General features: G+C 39.0%; 1 protein-coding gene across 1 annotated transcript; it reads left to right on the top strand.

Moving 5' to 3' along the window:
- Window positions 1–151: 151 nt before the first annotated feature.
- Window positions 152–17,587, top strand: GUCA1C (guanylate cyclase activator 1C). Its single transcript, XM_073230460.1, is given in 8 exon segments — window positions 152–259; window positions 2,934–3,132; window positions 6,225–6,262; window positions 6,264–6,353; window positions 6,355–6,381; window positions 10,373–10,460; window positions 17,399–17,474; window positions 17,476–17,587. Coding segments are annotated over 8 exon segments (738 nt in total).
- The last annotated feature ends 4,019 nt before the right edge of the window (window positions 17,588–21,606 follow it).

The following is a 21,606-nucleotide window of genomic DNA, read 5'->3' on the forward strand; positions in this document are numbered from 1 at the left end:
CTGAGCTGGCTTCGTTCTGGGGGCAGATGGTCAGGGCTTCCTGATATTCAGGAAGCCTATTAATCACAAGCTTGTTTGATAAATATTATGATAAGTGCTTTGCCCCGGAACACTTAAATTTTGTACACTCATGGTCAAGTCAAGACTAACCATGTCTGATCTGCATGAAGATCATATTATAGAACCAATTTACAGAGATGAGTCTCCTCAGGACATTCCAGCAATTCTGTGGCTGATAGAGACGATGTTTGCTGTTAATGTAAGTGTCTGTAGGTGAAATTGGGGTAGGCCATAAATGGTAGAGGTAATGTGTCCCTTATAAATTTTACAAATTCATGGAAGTATTTATAAAGTATTCACCTGTATTTGACATGATAGAGGGGGCCTTTATATTGCCTACTTTCTTTACAGCTCCTAAAATGCAAATTAAATATCATTAACGATTGTTGTCAACTATATAATGTGCTTATTATACTGGTGCTAGAGGTTTCCTTACTTCTGACTATCTGAATAACCATTTTTAGAAAGACGTTTTAATTCATACGTTGCTACTGACCCGCCATAGCTGGTAAAATGTCATTGAAAAATGTCACATGTAAAAGAATTGAAAACATTTAAGTGTCTTCATTTTAGGGGCTCCGATGATTCATGAATTGTTCACAGATAGTGATTCTGTGAAAAGTAGCAGAAAGTTAATGCTGTGGGAAGATATAGGTTTAATCTGAGGCTATACTTCAGTGATTTTTGTTGGATTTGGACTATTTTGTTTTCCTGAATAAGAGGGTACACTAGTACAAATGCAGCTTTATCACTAATTATTGTAATAATCATTTCAATTTCCATGTCTTTGTGTTACTCCAACACAGGATGCTATGCTTCTTGGTTAGTACTATGTAGGGCTTTGTTAGGGGTAAATAATTCATATACGTAAAGCACAATGCCTGACCCAATATGTATAGCCATTATTACATCAACACCAATAGTCATCATTGTGTCATCATGATTATTATAACTGTAATTATGACTAGCCCTTTTCTCATCTGCGAAATGAAGGACTATTTCCAGAGCTGAAGTTCTATGACTTGAATCAATGGAATGAAGCCAAGTTCCCTTAATCATACCCAGTTTATAAATTCATGGCTCCATCACTGGGACAAAACACAAAAGCAGATGTCCCTGATACACACTGAGATGATATTTCAGTATCTGTTCCTAAGGGCCATTCAGGAAAACAGAGAGTGATGGTGGGACCATGTGGAGCATATCAGATGATACCTACAGTGAGATTTTATCCAGGGATGTTATAGGGCGGGGAGAATGGAGGGACGGGTTGGGGCTGTAATGCGAGTGTGAGGCCCTGAGGAGGGAGAGAGGCTGAGCCAAAGCAATGGCCACTTGCACAGGAGAGAGAGGCTTATAGACTCCTAGGCAAGACTGTGGTGAAGGCTAAGAACAGGATCTGCTGAAGCAGGACCAGTGTGTACGCTTCAGGTTCTGGAGGGGAGGCTGAGAAAATTTCCTGGGGAAACTGTAGGCGGGGAGAAGCTTTGTCTGAGGGGTGCTGGAGGCTAAACTCATGAGCAAGGAGAGAGGGGCTAAGGATCCCAAAATGGATAGAAAAAATGTTCATCACTCCAGGGAGGCAGAGAGGGCAAGGGGAGAATGAACACTTCCTGTCCTGCTGAGCCAGACAGTCATGGGGGCTAGGTGAGGGGGAGCCTGGGAGTGGGGGCCCCGAGAGCCCCTGTGCTCACACGTCTCCTGAGGCTAAGCAGTTTATAGCATGCAGGCCAGGTCATCGTGGGCAGCACCAGTGAGGAGGGGAGCATGGGCTCCAGGCAGAGCCTTCAGATGCTGCAGGGCACCTCACTTTATATCAACGTATTACCACATAGGAATCCAGAACACACTGTGCTGAACGTGTTCCGTCTATTCAAGTCTATGAACAGCTCTTCCAGAAGAATTCAACCATAGTGAGCTTTGAGTGCAATACTGAGTGTTACGAAGAATAAAAGTCTGAGAGTAAAGCTGGTTTTGTTATTTTAGCCAGTTTACTTGACCACTCTGAAAATCAGTTGTCTCCTCTGTGAAATAAGAATAATATGGTTACCTGCAAGGCTGCTGTTAGAATTAGGGATAATGCTTGGAAATTAGCATAGTGCTTGGGATATGGGCTTTTTTCCTTAAAACACACACACACACACACACACACACACACACACACACACACACACACACACACACACACACACACACATATATATGGTAGCTCTTATACTTAGTAATAAAAAATAAAATAATTATTTTCATATATATAAGGTTTATGATTTAACTTTTTACCCACATTTCACATCAATCATAGTCTGAAAACAACTATGATTCATGGCAGATCATAAACACTGCCTGGAAACCATATATTCCACCTATGGATTTTCTCTTGGACAGTACCAGCGCAGGATCTTGTTTTCCTTTATTGTTTTTTTAATATTAGACTTCTAAGGTAGAAAAAAAAAGCATACTTTTTTCAATCTTTTCATACTTCCTCTGTAGATATAAAAAGTATGTCTTTTAATTCCCACATATTTTGAGACTGTGAGGAAGCGTAAATTTAAAGTAATCATATATTTTGTCTCTCTCTCTTGTTTTAACCCCCGTCTAAAACATGAGTTATAACATATTAATAGAGCCAAACTATCATGTTCCATACCTTGACCCCTGTTTAACTCTTCCCTGTAATTCACTACATCCTAAGAACATGATTCATAAGTCTGTACATGTATTGGGTTTAAAATCAGCTTTGCATTTGTGCTCCCACACTCTCCCTTTCTGAGGCTCCCTAGAATGGCTTTGTGGGCATCCAGTTCCTCCCCTCCCTCAACTTGAAAGGAGGATCCTGCCATTGCCAAACTGATATTTAGGATGTTGTGCTGCAGATTTATGAGAGGAATTGGTGGAGTGAAATGACGACGTGTTCTCCTGCTGGAGCTGGCAGTGAGGGACCAGGCAGTGGAGAACGACTGAGCAGCAGGGTGTATGTGGAGGAGCAGATGGGAGAGGAAGGGGCTGTTGTGAAGAAATCCATAAATGTCTTGCAACTCGTGTTTGTTCCAGAAATGAAAGTAAAGACTTGCTGTTATTTTGAAATTAGCTTTTGATTGCTGGAGTATATTTCTGTGATGATGTCATTATTCTGAGACTGAACCATGTGGGTCATAATTTTTCTAATTAGTCTTAACAGAGTGACATAAATTCAAGTGAGAATAAGTCACAATTACAACTTGGAGAGATGCCTAGATGATAGCATTGCCTACAAAGAAAGACATGGATAAGAAAAACAGCCCTGGTCCGTGGTTTCCAAATCTTAGGATACATAAGGCTCACCTGGAGAGCATTTTAAAATACAGACTCTTGGATCCCATTCCAAGTAATTTTGATACTGTTGTTTGGGGTTGGAGTCTAGGAATCTGCATATTTCATTGTCCCCATGTGACTTTGATGCAGGGAGCTTATGAACCCTATTCTGGCTCCAGGACATTAGGAGGCAGATATCTCCCAACAGTCTGTGTGCCACAGGGGCACCAGTAGCTCAACTGTTCCTTTGGATTACCCCAAAGAAATGTCCGTGGACATTCTCTATGGATTCTTCCCAGTCACATTTGCAGGGACATCTCCTCACCTTCTTTGTGATTCTTATTCCCATCCTTGAAATCTATAGATTAACTGAAGACAATAATTATTTTTTCCTCTGATAAGCTTTTGCCTAAAACTCTTTCCAACACTGACATAAGCTCTGACATCATCTGCTGGAGTTGTCTAATCAAGGCAAATTTCTACAAAATCTTAACAGAAGGATAATAAGAGTTGGAAATAAGAGTTGGCTGTAGATTTTAAGGATTAATTTGCCTGACTGCATAACAGAAGGCTGAAGTGAAACATGTTTTGCTTGCCAGGGCTTTTGAACAAGGCTGCACTTGTCTAAATAGGAAGGTTTCCTCACCCACAATCAACTTTGGCTGTAGATGAGCCAGGCTGTCCATTTAAAAACCAGAGAATGAAAATATCTATGCTCATCTCTTGGCAGGATTTGCCCAGAGCTTGCAGAGCCTGAGTTGGAAGGTGTTAGGGCCACCTGCCCACTGTACCCCATCCTAAGATGCCAAATGTTCTGAAGGCAGCATTGCTCAATCTAGCCTGTTGCCATTCACCATGCAGGTGACACTGAAAACTGATCACTGAAGTAGGACTTGTAAAGTGAAACAAGCTCTCATGAAATCTAAGCTTTTTATGGAAACACTAGAGGAGTGACTCAAGCCAGCTCAGTCTTGGCAGGGAGAGTGCTTCTGTGGTCTTTTGGTAAACATGCACACCAGCTGCCCAGGAAGCCGCTGTACTCATTGGTCTGCCCTAGAGCACAGGAGGAGAACTAGGCGCATGCGTGCCCGTGTTTACAGCTTCTATACCTGCCAGTCCTGTTCCTACAAAATAATGGGCGTGTCCCACTGAACCTGGAGGTATAATATCTTGATGTCTTCTTAAATAATTTTCAATTGTATCATAATTTATTTCCTTTGTCTTAACCATAGCTATGCTTGGATTAACAAGGTGAAGTGGTGACATGCAGTAGTGAAGGCAGCTGGAGGAAAGGTAAAAAACTGCTCACATTTTATATACTCAGGCAGATTTCCTTTAGGAGACCCATTCAACCAGACTCCTATCATTTAGTAGATATCTTCTCTTATTAGAAGTATTAAAGTTATCCATGGGATAAAGACCCCTAAGTTGTAAAATGCAAAAATCCAATACCTGATGTAGTGAAATGATTTTAAAATATTTTCTTGTTTTCTTCTGACAATTAGAGGTAAAAACATCCAGAGTGCAGAGAATCAAAAAGTGTTATACATTTTTTAAGACAATGCTGTAGTGATGAGCAAACTGACTTTCAACATCTAAGATACTGTCATTGTCTTAAAACAAACAAACAAAAAAGCCATTAACCAGCCAAACCAGCTTTGCTTTACATCCAGAATGCCAGAACTACTGGAGATTTTGATTTCTCGGTTGCTTTTCCTTACAGACTTAGTGGAACTACTTACAAAAGCTTAAGGCTCAAAACAAACAGCTATCACTTTATAAACCAGTAAGTCTAAAGCCCTTTATTTCCAAGGGAAAGGGATACTTTATGTTACACCCTGTTTTGTAACTAGGACTTGACATCCCAGATATTCCAAAGAGAATGCCGCTGACGGTCTGTTTTCTTGGTCTGGGTGTGCTGTCCCTGGTATCTGAACTCACATGGGAAATAGCAGAGAGGGGTTCACACCTCCCTGGAGCTGGCCACCTTTCTTACGATGGCTGAGCATCTGGCTACATAAGGTTTGAAGTGTGTGATTCTTAAGAATGATGAAGACTGTTTCTGTTTAGACTGAGAATGGTTTACCAATTTAAAATAGGATGAGGGAAACTACCTAAGCCTGCAATCCTTAACAGTCTTTCCAAGATTGACTAATACAATGAAATCCTCAAAGAACAAGAGGCTCATAAATTTTGATTTGTACTGAAAATGCTGCCCCTGGAGTTTAGCAGCCCAGGAAGATCAGCCAGCTTCTCTAAAAAGGAATATAGAATTTAGCTACTTGGCGTGTTTTTCTTCTATTAAAAGTTGGTACCTGGGTGGGGATCACGGGGAGAACAGTGCAGCACAGAGAAGGCACATAGTGGATCTCTGGCAACTTGCTGCACTGATGGACGTGACTGCATTGGGGTGTGGGTGGGGACTTGATAATATGGGTAAATGTAGTAACCACATTGTTTTTTCATGTGAAACCTTCATAAGAGTGTGTATCAATCGTACCTTAATAAAAAATTTTTTTAAAAAGTTGGTACCTGGTCTTCTCTCTAACTTTAGGACAAAACCTGAAGATATTTAGAAGACGACTACTGTTGGGTGCTAAGTGATGAGGCCTCAGCCTTCCATGATGGCATTTCAGAACCTTTTTTTTTTTGGACATGAGTAGATATTTTCTCTAAAAAGGCATTTACCCTTGTATTTAAAGTTACTTGTTTCCATACGCATTACCTTTTTTTTGTTGGGAAAAGTCTATGCTGAAATCTTGTGGGAAATATTAAATTATACTAAAGGTCCTACTCATGAATGATGACTTCTCAGATAAAAAACAATTGTTCTTCTCAAATATTTATTTCCCTTTTGAACTTGCTTTCCATAGGTGGATTTATTGACTTTGTAGAGTTTATTGCTGCGGTAAATCATAAATCTACTTGTACAAGCAAAAATGGAACAAAATTTTAAATGGTATTTTAAGCTGTATGATGCTGATGGAAATGGTTCTATTGACCAAAAAGGAACAACTGAGCATATTCTTGGTAAATGAAGCAGGCAAGTAGCCTTTGAAGGACATAGTGTTGTTAATTCAGTTTTCCTCTCTATGGACTCGGTGACAGATCTATGTGGCCAGATATTCTTGAGAAATACATTTGAAATCAGTTTCTCTGTGCTATTGGCTACTGAATGTGCAACTATAAATCAGCATTTCCTTCTTGGTGCAGCCCACTCTGAAGTTCAAAAATTAAGCAGAGTTGAAGATGAAAAATGAAGTAAACATGATGTTCTAAATCAACTTATCTTTTTCTTTGTCTCAGTGCAGGAAGTTTTGCGGGAAGCAACTAAAACACTAGATGGTTTATATAGTAACAGACAAGGACTAAGAATGAAGGTACTTCATGAATGAAGAATGTGGACTAATCTTTCTTGAACTGGACTAAAGTATTTCTAGTAGATAGCTCAAGGATCTCAGATACTTTCTATCTCTGAAGTTTAATGAGTCCCTTTGTAGATCTCACCTCTCCCTTCCACCAGTGCAGTGGGGATGATTATCATGGTATGAAATTAAATGGGTCCCAGAGTAAAAGATGAGTAATGGTGACATTATATCTAAAAATGAAGACATGAAGTTAAGTAAGCATTATGAATTCAATACACCAAATTTGTAACATTGATGTCTTAGAAATAATCTAATCCAAATTCTTTCCTTTATAGGTGGAGTTGAGTTACAAACATAACACATAGTAGAAATATTAACAAAAATGCACAAAAAAATAAGTGGGTAGAACTACAATTACAATTAAACACCTCAACAAATGGACACAGCTGTTAAAATTTAAAACTGTCCATCAAATGTAGAGTTAACTAACATAGGGAAAGAATTCAGGAATATAATACTCTTCTACTTTAATCCCACATAGATCATTTACAAAAGTATTGAGATGCACTTTGTAACTGAACTTTATAAGCAATAAAATTCACAAATTTTGCTTACATATTACATCTTGCAACACAAAATTAGAAATGTGAAATCTTCTATAGGGAGTACCTAACCCCATGTAGATTTTAAAATATCCTCTCAAATAAATACGCTCAAATGTATTTTTTAAACATTGTGTATGTAATACAGTGTACAAATATTAGGGCATGCTGCCAAAGCAGTATTTGGAGCAGGGTTCTTCTCCTGGGATCTGTGGATCTATGGTTTTCCCAAATCCTTGAAGCCCTTGAAATTGAGGGGTAATTTTTGCCTTTCTGTTATCCGTTCTGGGGGGTAATCTCAAAGAATTGGGAAGAACAAAAGGATAAAAGGAAAAAGTGGATACTATTTGTCTCTGAATAATCAATAAAGATTAAAAACAATAAGATGTAATTCTGGTAAGGGCACTATGAGAAGAACACCCTTCCACACTGTGGAGAGAGTATAAATGGATATCACTTCTTGGAAATCTGGTAATCTGCATCAAAAGGCTAAAAGTCTATCTTTGATTTAGACTCAATATTTTTGGTTAGCAAAAACAATGGTAAATGTCACCAAAGATAAAAGCTCTATGATTTACATCACTGAATCACTTAAGATAGTAAAAATAAAAATTTAAAGAAGAAAAAGTTTAAATAAGTTAATGCAGTAGAATATGTACTTACAGAGAATTAGTGGTCCACAAACATACTTTCTATATAATCACACATGAAAAAAACAGCAGGGTAAAGAATAATACATACCATATAATGTAAGTTTTCTCAACACACGGTAACAGGATGTTAAAATGGAGTTCAGCTAAGGCATCAAGAGATCTGAAAGACGTACTAGACTATAGGCCAGTTTCACAGAGGAAGTAGTTACATCTTAATCTTACTTCAGGAGTATAAAATGGTCAAGAGGGTTTTTGAGAAGGATTATTGGAGAGGATTTCTTGGGTAAGAGCCCTCAAGTCAATAGCATGGTGATTTAAGACACTGAGATGTGGATGGACCCTTCAGTGTTGAGTATTTGAATCATACCTGAGAAGTCTAAAGAAGGTGACCATGGCAGCTGAGTACAAGGATGAAGTTTCAGGAGTATCTGCATTCCTAGAACTTGTCAGGATGAAGGATGCTCAGGTTTTCCCATTGTCAGATATAGGCCACTGTGAGAGGGAATAACATTGAACCATCTCAGATCTTGTCCAGCTGAACCACTTGAAAAAGTGAGGGAACCTCAGAAGGAAGAAAACTGAAGGTACATCTAGACAGTGCTTCTCAAGCAGGAGGAATTTCTCTCCTCCTCCTCCAGGGGACTTTTGTAAGATCTGGAGACATTTTGGCTGTCAGCTGGGAAGTGGCAAAGGGTACAGTGATACCACTATTTATTGTTTAGAGAACAGGGATGCTGCTAAACATTGTACAATACACAGGACAATCCTAAACAAGGAAGTATTGTCTAGTCCAAAGGGTCAATTGTGCGGATGTTGAGAAATCCAGACCTGCCTGGAGCCTGGAGAAGGTGCCTTGAGCGATCAGCCGGAATCAAAATGCATGATGCACATCAAGGGAATTGCAGAAGAGAAGTAATGAAAAGGTGGGAGGGGGTGTCTCACAGAAAGACTGGACTTCAAACATCTGCCATCTAAAGAGCTCTGAGACAGGGTAACCATGACAGTACCTGCCAAGTTAGAGCTTTCCTGCTCCCCTTTCTCTCTTACTTCTTCCTGCTTCCGCTTGGAGAGTGGCCAGGGAAGGGCTTAGCAAAACGCTGGAGCAGATGTGCTAAATGAGGAAGGAAAGAAGGAAACAAACCATGTTTCCTTGCCTGTCTCCCCTCTACCCTTCTTCTACAAGAGGAAAACAGGCACACTGATGACCCCCTCCAAAATATTACCCCTAAGATATTATTTTAATATTTTAATCAGGCCTTGTCAATCTTTCATTCATATTTATATTGCCAGGAAATGGGTAGTGGATAAATCCTAGAAATTTCATAATCTTTTATTGTGACTTATACATGTGGTTTAATATCACTTCACGATGTGAGAATACTGGAAGCTTAACCAAATTTTCTAGGTTTTGGGGGCCTCTGCAAAGACACTTTTTTGCCCTACAAGTATTCATCTAATAGGATGTTGCATGTATGTAACCATTACTCCAAGTATTAATCCATGTTTAACATGAGATCTCGACTTGCTAAGGCCAGGAGTTGAGACTTACCACTGTTTATTATGACTAACCCTGGATTCAGTATTAGTAATGCTTAGAAAGCAGTATTATATTTAAGACCATGCCCCTAATAGAAATATGTGGCCAGCAGTTTTCTAGATCCCTTCATGTTCAATCAAGATAGTTATGTTTAAATTCCCAGATGACTAATTCATCCTCTCTCTCTCTCTCTCTGTCTGTCTTTCATTTTATTATGAATCTCTACATCAAATATGTGTCATTTGATTTAATCATCTGGTGGGGGGAAGGGAAAGGGTGGCTAAATCTTCCCCCTAGGAAAGCCTGAAATGTCATTTTCCCTGAGTACCTGACAGCTTTCATGATGAAAGGTTCTGTCAGCGTGTGAGAGAAATTTAGTGTTCTTCCAGGGCATACATATCTGTCTTCCCAGTCAATCACTCTACAAAAGGGCAAAAAGGACCAGGGGTGTCACTGTCAGAAGCCAGAATGGAGGCCTTAGATGCTTACAGAACGTTCTTTTATGTTCATCCGTAAGATCAAAGATAGTTGGTCTGAGATTGAGAACATTGTCTGAATTCTTGTACAGTAACCACTACGATTTTTCTCCAGAGAGCTCTTTGCATCTTTTGTGACCTAGTGTGTTGAGTGGAACCCTTCACGTTCTTTAAAATCAAACTTCAAACTATACCCAGTTAATTTCCAAGCCTCATTATCTAGAACTGACATACAATCTTTTTAGTTATTTTTAACAACAAAAACAGGTTGGGTAGCAAAAGCGACATCAACACATTCCCAGTTCTGTCACATCGGGGTTGAAATGTTACAAAGTATATTTGCTTCCAGCAACGTTGAACTCTCTGATTTAATTTTTCCGTGCAGGCTGTACAAACCCTCAATGGCCAGCAAACTCTGAGTCCTTAAGAATTCGCCGACTTGGTGTTTCCTAAGATCAATACAGACAATGATGGTAAGGCAGCTACTCTCCTCTGGCTCACTTTTCCTTACAAAGTAGGAAATGGTGGTGGTGGTGGGAGGGCCATTTAGGCAAAAGCATAAACCGTTCAAGAAAAACCTAGTTGTGATATTATTTGGGTTTCATAATTTGGCCAGCCTAGTGTTCTCCAGGCAACACAATTCAATTGAATAAATATTTATTAACTATATTTATATTCAGTGCATGCTGCTTAACACTGGGATATACGAAGAAGAGTAAAGGGAGATACAAGGAAAGAAATGTAGGAGAATATGATGTGGAAGACCTGCTGTTTGCTCTGTGACATATTCTAGTAATTAGTTTCTTTCTCCTGGAGGTTTATCATCAACTTACAAATAAACTTAAGTTTTGCCTACTGTAGAAATCATTCAATATGCTATCTTTCTCTATGACTAGACTTTTCTGTCCCTTTGACTACACATTTCTGGAAAGAGTTGCCCATACTTGTTCCCATTTCTTCTCTTTCTACCTGTTCTTTCTTTCTTTCTTTTTAAAAAATGTTTCCACGTTTTCAACATTTCTATTCTTTCTGTTCATTCTTCATCTACTATTTCAATCCTAAAATCTGGGTCCCCCTTTGGCTCATAGAAGGTGCAATTCTTACGTAGATGCAGGAGTGAAAAGGGATCAGACATTCCAGGAGAAGGGAGAGTACTTAAACCAAATGGTTTTGATCTCAGTCAATGGACAGGTGAGCATACTGATTTGAGATTGAGGCAGCATATCTAGGAATGGCACCTGAAAAACAAAGTTGGGCGTTGTGGAAAATATGATGTTGATGAGATATTTAAAAAAAACAACGATGGATCTTATGCATTGGGACTCTAGTTTGTCATCTATCCAAAATGATGTTTTCCTCAGAATCAACCTGCCTGCTGTGGGTCACTTCTTCTAGTGGACACTAGAGGGTAGTAGAGACCCGTTTTGAGTTGGCAGTTTGCACTAGGCCAGTGTGTCAAGCTGACGCCGACAGGATGGGATAGTGAGAACGGGGGGTTCATGTGAAATCACCATTGTGAATGAGTCAAACAATTGGACAAGGGTGTCATTCTCAGAAATACGATTTGGAAATGTATCAATAGCACCGATCTTCCTCTCAAGGACCCAGTCCTAGATCTGTCTCACCTCAGGTTCATGTCAGTATGCTCACTTGCTAGTTAACCAAGATCAGGGCCATTTGGTGTGATCACTCATTTGGATCTGCATGGATTGAGAATAAAATAAATCAGCTCGTGAGAAAGCCTGCAGGGAACAGATTCAGGCTAGCTAGAGTTGATAAGGAAGCTAAACAAAGCTAGAAGAAGGCCAGAGAAATGAAGATTGGAAGGTATTATGAGGCCAATAAAAACCTTATTTGGAATATGCAGCCAAAAATCTTGATCACCAAACACGAGCAATGCTATTATTTTTCTTCCTGTTCTCTTTAAATTTTTAATCTTAGAAATACTGAAGAATGGTAGGGGTTGGAGTGGAGAGAATAAACTATTTCATCCTGGACCTGAAATTGTGTTCAAAGGATGAGTATTCTGAAAGTAGATGGGACATTACAGATGTTTAATACTTGGTATACACAGTGAATTTCAGAAGGGCAGGTCAACAATATTTGAAAATATCTGTGGATCCTGCTTCTCCAGTGCTGGGGGTTGGGAAGATAGGAAAAGGTGGCCCCCCTTGAAGAAGTACGCCGATTATGGTATCCTTAGGAAGGGGCTTAGTTTCTACTAGTCTGAGGGGACAGATAATGTGTTCCAGAAAACATGAAAATGATATAGGACTCTTTATTTACTATCAAAGCAGTTTCCTCAAGAACAAAGTATAAGAAATCAAGAAAATGGGGAATGTGGTTGGAAGGAGCCTAGAGGCAGAAAGAGCGGGCGGGATTGAGACTGGATGTGAATCTGAAGAGTGAAGTTTGCTCAGGCAGTACCTGAGGTTCCCGGCAGTCAGGGAAATGGGCTCTTTGACTGGAAAGGTAAGTCAGAGAAGGAATGCATCATAGTTGGAATAGCTTATAGAACTAGTCACATGAACCATTTCCTCTTATAAAAACTTGTATTTAAGAAAAAATATCTATTATTGGCCTTTACAGAATGAAAATTTCAGAGACTAATTACACTTTGAAATAACATTGAAACACTGTTTCTAGGCAAATACATATCCAGAGCTAAAACTGGTAGAATTTGCTTTTATGTGGAAATTATTAGGGGTTCTTATATCATCTTGTTAACAGACAGCTGGGTCATTCCATGTATCAAGGAAAAGATGCTAAAATTGTACTGTTGGACAAAGACAGCCCAGTACACCAGAGGACAAGGAACAGAAAGTAATACAGACATAGAAGGTTCATACTTGCAGGAGAGTAAAAGGATTTTGCCAGTATCTAACAGAGGAGAATAAAGTGCTTCACTCACACATAAAGGGGAAATTAGCACCACAGAGGAGAATGTCTGTTCACATTTGTACAAACCTAAAGTATATATAATGCAATTTTTTTTATTGTTTACTATCATTTTTATCACAACATCAGTGCTGGTAGAGATAGAGATGTTCAATTAAGCATACCAAAATAGTGCTGACTATATGCCAACATAAATATTTTTTTGATTTCTCAAAATAAAAAGTAAGCACACCACTGACTTCTGATGATCCAATGAATACTGTAACCAAAAATAAAGAAGGTACAACACACCAAGATGCAACCAAAGAAAACTACAGGAACATATATGAGATCCTAATTTGACTGTAAATTGTTTGCAACATTATGACCAACATCAAATATGTTGGGACAGAAAAATATCCAACAGCTATGAAATATTCTATATATAATTATCATGGTGGTTAGCAAATCAAAGTTAGAAGATTAATCAAAAGAGAGGTATAAGATTAATGCTAGTCATTATTACAATACAAACATGTATTATTGTTATAATTCAACACGTTAGTTTTATTTTTATATTATGAACCAGGGCATCTAGGAAGACAAGCCTAAAGAGAATCAAAAGAAGAGCTATGAGCTCCGTGAGGGCAAGAACTCTTTCTGTTTTATGTACTTTGGCATTTCCCATGCTCTCACACTTTCTGGCATATATTAGGTACTCTGTAAATAGTTGTAAGATGAGTAAGTATCTGATGAAAAGTCATATGAAAAGCAAAGGAAGAAACAAATAAGAAATAAGTGCAACATGCAATCCTATCTGTAGGAAGGCATAGAAGACTCTTTTGGGAATTAACATATGTATGCATATGCATTGCAAACTTCATAAAACATGGACTTAGATTGATTAGCAGGAGTCAGTTCCCAATGGGAAGTGGAGCTGGGAACCAGAGAGAGGTTATAGGGGGATTCTTTCTTTACATTGTACCTTTCTATAGTGTTTGGAATTTTTACCATGAACGTGTATTATTGTTATAATTCAACACATTAGTTTTATTTTTATATTATGAACCAGGGCATCTAGGAAGACAAGCCTAAAGAGAATCAAAAGACAGAAGATTAAAGCTTAACGTAAAATATTATTTGAAAACAGAGAGGACAGCAAGACAAATCAGTATAAATCCTAATGCAAGAAATTCTGCAGCCTTTACTACATATGGGAGGAAGACTGATCCACGCCTACTGCGCACTGCTTAGGAGTCCTCTTGATGTGATGTAGGACAACTTACAGATGCTGTGCAGAGAGCATCAAGTGCAGAAAGTGCCCAGGCAAGCTTAACATAGAGTCAAACAGTGCAGGGACAAAGGAGACTTAAGTGCCTCATAGTAATAAACTCTGAAAGTGAAAAGAGACAGAACAAGGCCAAAGAAGAAATGAAAGAGGGTGATTATTGGGCAGCTATTTTGGGTTAAAGGAACAGAATGTAAAGAAAGATCTTTTACTGAGCGGCTGACCAGAAAGACCAGTGGTTTAGCTTAGAACATAGTGGTAAGCCACGAGGAAACTGAATCAAACTAGGAAATGGAGAACTACCAGGAGATAAAAGGCAGTCAAGTCCTCACGTAAGAGAAGAAACTAACTGCTGCACTTACAACTCCATAAATGCTGCTATAAAATGCTGCTAAATGCCTCTATTGCCATCTTGTTAATGGACACAAAACTGGAGTTTTTAAAATCTTCCCCAGCACGCTCCCTTGAAAACCTGATTATTTTCATCTAAGACTCTCCATTCCCACCTTTGCTAATATCCTAGCCCTAGCACAAGTTTTCATGAAGTTCTAATTTAAAAGAAGTAAAAAGAATTGAAAAAAAAAATTCCTTTGCATAGGCTGTTTTTTTAAACCAGGCTGACTTCTTTAGAACAAAAATGCTAGTGTGTACATATACGGTAAATTTTGGCTTTTTTGAGTGGTTGGGGGAGCAGGGTTATGTTAATGGGAAGAAATAGATGATCCAGAAATATCAACAGATGACCAGATTGCAGAACAGGATTAAAGAAAGTATTCAGGGGTAGTGAATCTGCTGAAACTGGTAGTGAGAGATGGAAGATCACCCATAAATAACACTGTCCTGCAGAGTCCCTGCGAGTGGAGAATGTGTCCACCAGCACAGCAAACAATTCTAGATAACTCAGATATAAATTATGTATATATGCATAGTTCAACGTATAACTAAAATTGTGCACTTTCTGAATTTTGTCCAATAAAAATTGAAATGTATCTTTAAATATAAACAAAATTCAAAAATTCAAAAATCAGTTTAGATCTGAGTCCTGTGATCTCCAGCTCAATCACATCTTCCTGGCTTTGGCTTTTTACTGGTAGAGGTTTTGATGCAAAGCTTCTAGACCTGCACAGTGATCCCTTCTAGGCAGCCCAAAAACCATCCTTTTAATTTAGGAACAAGTCCACAGGCAAATTAAGAGGATTAGGAAGCAGTGGATAAGAACATCAGATAAAGGAAAGCAATTCTTGACTGTATTTACTGAGCACTTGCCATGTTTACGTCAGTGTAGTAGAGGAAATGGGGATTGTAGTTAGGGCTCAATAAATGTTTGATGAATAAATGAATGCTACATGCAAGAGGGAGGAATGAAGAAATGTCAAAATGAGTACTTTAGATAGAAAGTGTAAACATTTTAAGTTGCTATAGGCAGAGGCTGGCTTAATTTGGAAAAAAAAGAACTTTTGTAAGTGGTTAGGTAACATGACAAAAATAAACATGCGGAGTTCACAGGTGTTCTGACGATAGTGAGAAAACAGCAGTGAAGAAGTACATCTTTGAAGTTGCAAAGAAAGTAGTTCTTAAAAAGTTCTCTTCACACAAAAAACTTGCAACTATATGAAGCGATGGATGTTAACTACACTTACTGTGGTAATCATTTCACAATATGTGCATATATCAAACATTGTGCTGTACACACGAAACTAATACAAGATTATATGTCAGTTCTATCAGTAAATTTTTTTTAAAAAGGAATTCCATCTTTTCTCTTTTTTCCATGTCAGTAACCTGCGTTGCCTTTCAACTAACATGGCAGCTAAACCCAGTATCTTCAGATGCAGCTGCCCTCACTGCCAGCAACACAGAAGGATTACAACTGAGTGGTCAAAAACAACTTCAGCTTCCCCACCTCGACCCCCACTTTTCTTTTGGCCATGCTGAACCCCTGGAAATTTGAAAAATCTTTTGCATTGAGAATTTGGAGGCTGTGATTTCCTTTGAAACAAATGGGTGGTTATTCTTTTGTTACTTACGGTCACCAGTGCCCACCACCTTGCACCCATGTGACCTTCCCCACCCACACACTTACCACTCCTTTTTATTTTCAGTTTATTCTACTTCATTTTGTTTTAACCCACCCCTGTACTTGCCCTTTGAGATGGAGGATTCTACTCCTACCCGCTGTTAATTGGGGTTTTATGCAAACTTCTTTAGCATAAGGAAAACATAATGAACAAAGACAAAATCTTGCTCTAAAAAATGTATTTTACTATTTGCCATCAACAACAACAAAAAAATATCTTACGGGAATGTGATGAGTCACACTTATTTATATTTGAATCACTATTGGGGTGCTTTAGATTTGTCTCATCCCCTAAAAAGTAGTGGTTCTCTGACACCTGAGATCAGCTCCTACTGACTCTCTCGCACAGGTGCACATTCTCTAGTTGCTGAATGTACTTGACTTGTCCTTGGCTGGCCTTGAATCCAGCCACAAACCCTATGGGGTATAATCTCTTTGAGATCAGGAACTGTATCTGTGCCCTTAAACTTGAATATACCCATAATTACAACCCAAGTGATTTAAGTCAATAGAGAAGTCCATTCCATCCACCCAAAAATGTTGAAAAGTTGTCTTGTAGAACGATGCTGTGGAAAAACAGGGCCCCCAGCCCACAGGGTGTAAGGCAATAGTTTTATAGAAATGGATGACTGGCCAGCACAGGCTTACGTCTTAAGTCAAGGGACTAAAATTAGGAATCACAAATCAGAAAAGGAGGGGAGACCTAGTAACTAATAATTATATGTGGAGTGAATAATATTTAGCCTTTCTCACAGCTGTTGGACAGCCTCAGAGAGAATAATATTGAAAACAGCCTTGCAAAATGTCATTTCCTCCTGATCTTAGACATCTTCAATCTTCATGCTCCTATGACGTGGTCATATCTTCAAGATTCAAGGTTAAGTAATCAATACTGTGTAGAGGTATAAAGTGTGTATGTGGACACAGGCATAGCACCTCACCTCATGTTCTCAACTCAGTATAAGAATAGACTGTATTCATCAACCTAATTTTCATGGGCAGCCCTACCAATGTATCCTTTCTACATAAGGATATTTAAAGAATTTAGTCTCGTTGGGGTAAAAGGATATCAAAAAAAGAATATCAATAAAAATACCTATGAATATATTGTATATGCCAGTGAGTGGTATGGACAGTCTCTTGTTAATTGTTCATTTATTATTTTCTAGGAGAATCGATTTTAGAAGAATTTATCAATTGCCTGGAAAAAGATCAGTATATTCTGGAGATTGTCTCCAAGAGCTCCATGGAATGTGCTGGATGTAATCTTTAATGAGAAGCAGTTGGACACCGAGGTAGTCTTCCTCCGAACCATCTGACAAGGTGGTCTAGGGAAGGTGAAAATAAAGTTGCGGTAAGAATGACTCCCAGCTTTCAGTGGACACAAAGCTTTCATTTGAGAAGAAATGAAGTTTTCTCCATGCACATCCTCTTCATTTCAGGTTTTTATTATAATTGGTATCCGCCTGTGAATATATCACTGAAGTCCCACAGAGACTTCCATAAAGATCCTAGACAGAAGGATTGTTCCTTTTCTGTTTATACTTTAGTGCTGCTCTCTCTTCAGATTAGAACATGATTAAACTGAAGGATTCTCTATCAGTTCAAAAAAGAGCTCATATGTATGTTTCCTTGCACAGCTAAATGAATCTGCATCTAAAAATAGAATTATCTGGACAGTGTCTTCACAGTTTAGCATTCTTCTTAGATTAAACATGCATTCAGCAAATGTGTTCACTGCCTCTTGGCTCTTCTTGCATCTGTATATTATAAATGACTGAGTTCTGGTCTATTGAGAAACTGTTTTTGCCCTTCTTTCTCATTCCTTACCCTGAATGCTGCCTTGAATTGGTAATAATGTTCTGCTCTAAAGGAAAAGTCTTAAGCTGTGTAGTAAAAGATTTCAGGCTGGGCAATGAGAGTGTTTCCATCTGACTTGTTATAAATCTGGGTCCAGTTGTGCATGAAAATGTGATGCATCATCTGTAATTATTATGCCAGTTGGAGGTTTGATCAGAACAGCAGACAACCAGGCTATGCAACAACAAGCACTTGACATTTTAAACGGTCCTGACATTATAGCTCTGACATTTCATTTTTTATATCCTTTCCAAAAAATGAAATGATGAATGGGATTTCTTGCTGGGTTAGAACTTTTTAAGTTTTGGGTTCTCTATCACATGCCCATTAGTATCTCTGTCAATGTAAGACCTTCTTAAGGAAACACCATGGAGGCTGCTGAACAGTTGGACACTGTCTTTATGTTAACAGCTCCTTAATTATGCTTTCATATTCAAATTTGGATAACAAACACTCAACTGAAACTACAGAGACAGAGTTGGACTCTCCCTGTCTTTCTCATTTAAGGGAACTCATCTCAGGTATGGGTAAAGGTGTAGGGAGTAGTATAGAGGAGACAAAAAAATGCAGTAGAAATGGAGGTAGGGAAGTTGTAGATCAATGTATAGATGAAGATACAGATGTTGGTAGAAGTATCCTGGGGTTTCCAAATGATTCTAAAGAGATTCACAGACTATTCAGTGTATGTTGAAATAAATATATCACAGATAAAGTGAGGTGAGAAAAGTCACTGCAGCCATAATGACACAAAGTTCTCATTTGCCAAAAGTGAGGTACCCACTGGACTCTGACTTCCTAGCAGTAGAAGTGAAAAGGAAAACATCGTCACAGTGGCACCCCAGAAGCAGCCCCACCCTGGCAGTGGCAGTGATTTCATTGTGCCTCCATGTTCCTCTGAGGCACCTAGTGTCCTTTGCACTGGAAACTGGGCTCCTGCTCCCTGATCTAAGCTTCCATGTCCTAACTTCAGCCTCTTCCCAGTATCCTCCCAGCCTAGGACGGCAGCTGCTCCCTACCCTTTCTGTGTTACTTGGGGGATCTCCCTTTGCTCATTTAGCCCTCCAATGTCTTTTTAGCTAGTTCCTTACAGTAAACTCTCTCTGTTAAAGTAACCAGTGTGGCTTCTGTTTCCCAGCCTGGATCCTCACTGGTTCTGGTCCCTGACTGACTGAAGCGTCAGACCGGTCTAGGTGGGGAGCCCCCAGCTCCTTTCCCTATCTGCACTGAGGACTCACTCAGGAACTGCACTAAGTGGGCTTGTGTAATCCCAACAGTCCAGTGATGTGCCTGTTATCTCCATTCAATGTCTGGTAGCTGAAATTCAAAGAAATTCAAAGTAATTTCCTAGTTACTGCCTGGTGGTATCCTTCCAGCACCCCCTGTGGGCTGAACCTAACAGGATAACAGTTGGCAAAGGGACAAGGCAGAGTTAGTAGGGTCCCAGCCCAGCATGACAGAGCAGAATGAAGAGGGATGAGTTTGGAGCTGAGAATTTTTAGCTTAATTACCAGCACAGATGGGATAGGAAGGAAGAGATAAGTAGACGCTTTAAGGACATCTCACCACTCATGGGTCCCAAATTGGGAGCATTCAAGCTCTGCTTTACCCTGGACCCCACCTCCCACTTGATGCTTTGGACCCTGTAGTTCTCATATGACCTCCCCAGGCTCTAGTTGCCATGTTGCCTTTTACCTTGATCCTCCCCCATCTATCACAGCCTTTGGAACCATGCCTGGTTTGTCTAGGTTACCCAGGTTTGGTTTCAGTTTTTCCCTGGCTGCTGCCTTTTAGATTTCTAAGCTTTGTTCCATGCATACGAACTTCCTATGCTCACCCCAGGTCTACCTCCTCCAAAGTTGAGCCCAGGGTGCATGCAGGAGAAATGAAAGCAGTACCTCCTTCATTTTCCAAAGAATATTTTATCTGTGAGGAGGGCAGGTAGGTCCACATAGTTCAGTCTTATCAGCTTCATAGGAAAATGAGTTTCTGGGTACCAAGAATGTGAAGATACCAGTGGTTTGTCATAGACAACAGATCACAAAATAATATCTACATAGTTTTGCTGAGGGTGATCCTAAGAAGGAAATGAATCTGAAATTCAGGTACAAAAGGAGTAGATTAATTCATGGTTAGGTGAGTTGGAAAAAAAAAAAGGCTGGAAAAACAAAACCGCATTCTTTCCTTTAAGTCTTCATCTCTTAAGGTCAGATCTCCCCAGAGTTAAGTTCCTCCTCCATGCTTTCTTTTGAGACTTAGCATCATGCATCTAGTCCAGGGAAGTAGCCCTAATCTGCATATAAAGTCATGTTACTCTAATAACCTAGATATTTCAAAGTAAATTGCTTCCTCTTCCAGATGATAAGCTTTAAGCAGAGCCCACTGCCCAGTGATTTATTTTAAAAATCTGCAGTTTTTTTAAAAGAATTTAACTGGAGTTCCATGTTTCCCCTCTTATGGTTTTATAGTCAAAATTTAAGTAAGGGAATCCATGAGTGGTAAGGCCTGGTGTGTGAAGAACCTCAACAACTTTAATTAATTTCTGAGACTGTGACTCCCATTTTCCAAAGAGCAGTGGCGCAACCAGAAATATAACCATCTGATGAGAACCTAGATCTTTCAACTTATTTTTCTCTTATTTTTGTACAATTCCTGGATGCTTTAAAGAAAAGACACTGTTTTAAAAAGATGAAAGGGAAGATATTAAAGGTCTAGTAATTTTTACTTTATAAAAATAACTCTTCTAAAAATAAAGGATTAGATCATATACATCTCTCTATAGAGCTGAAGATGCACTAGGAAGTTGGCTTGATTCTTTGGTCCAAAATATTGAAAAAGAAATGGATGGAAATAGAGAAACAGATAAGGGGCAGCTGGTCCAGGATGAGAACAAATTCTAATAAGATTTCTCATCTTTCTCCTCAAGTAAGTGGCTGGTGATTAGCTGCTCCTTCAATTAAGTCCTGGTTCTTTTGGGCACAAAGAACATTCCACCTCAAGAAGTGTCTACTGGCATTGAACTGTGTTTAAAGCAGAAGACTAGACCGTGGGAGCAGAAGAATGGTTAAGGTGGGGCAAATATTCCCTTCCTTTTCTTTCCAAAATGTGTTGGCATAAATGTAATGAGAAAATAAATAAGAACAAAAAAGTAAGTGTATGGCTGAGAGGCAAATGAAGACATCTAAAGGAAGGGTTAGTGCACTGAAAAAACAATATGGAGAGAGCCTTTTTGCTCTGCTTCCCACCCCCCCACTTAAATTAGAATAACCTTTGAAAATGAAAATGAAATAGAGAAAAGTCCTGACATTTAAAACTAAGCAAGGGTCTTATGCTTGCTGAAGAAATCTAAATCTTTAAAACTGTGGGGTCAGGAAACAGCTTTTTCAATACTTAGAGTTTGTTCCTGGGGAGAGCTGTAGGTAGGCAAAACTGGACATTCAAATTAAACCCGGGGAATACCAAGTTTTATCAGTAGGACGACTGACAACATTGAGAGAACTATTTAGAGTCAGAATTGCTT

The sequence above is a fragment of the Manis javanica genome, chromosome 3 (genome assembly GCF_040802235.1).
Source record: "Manis javanica isolate MJ-LG chromosome 3, MJ_LKY, whole genome shotgun sequence".
NCBI classification, from domain to species: domain Eukaryota; kingdom Metazoa; phylum Chordata; class Mammalia; order Pholidota; family Manidae; genus Manis; species Manis javanica.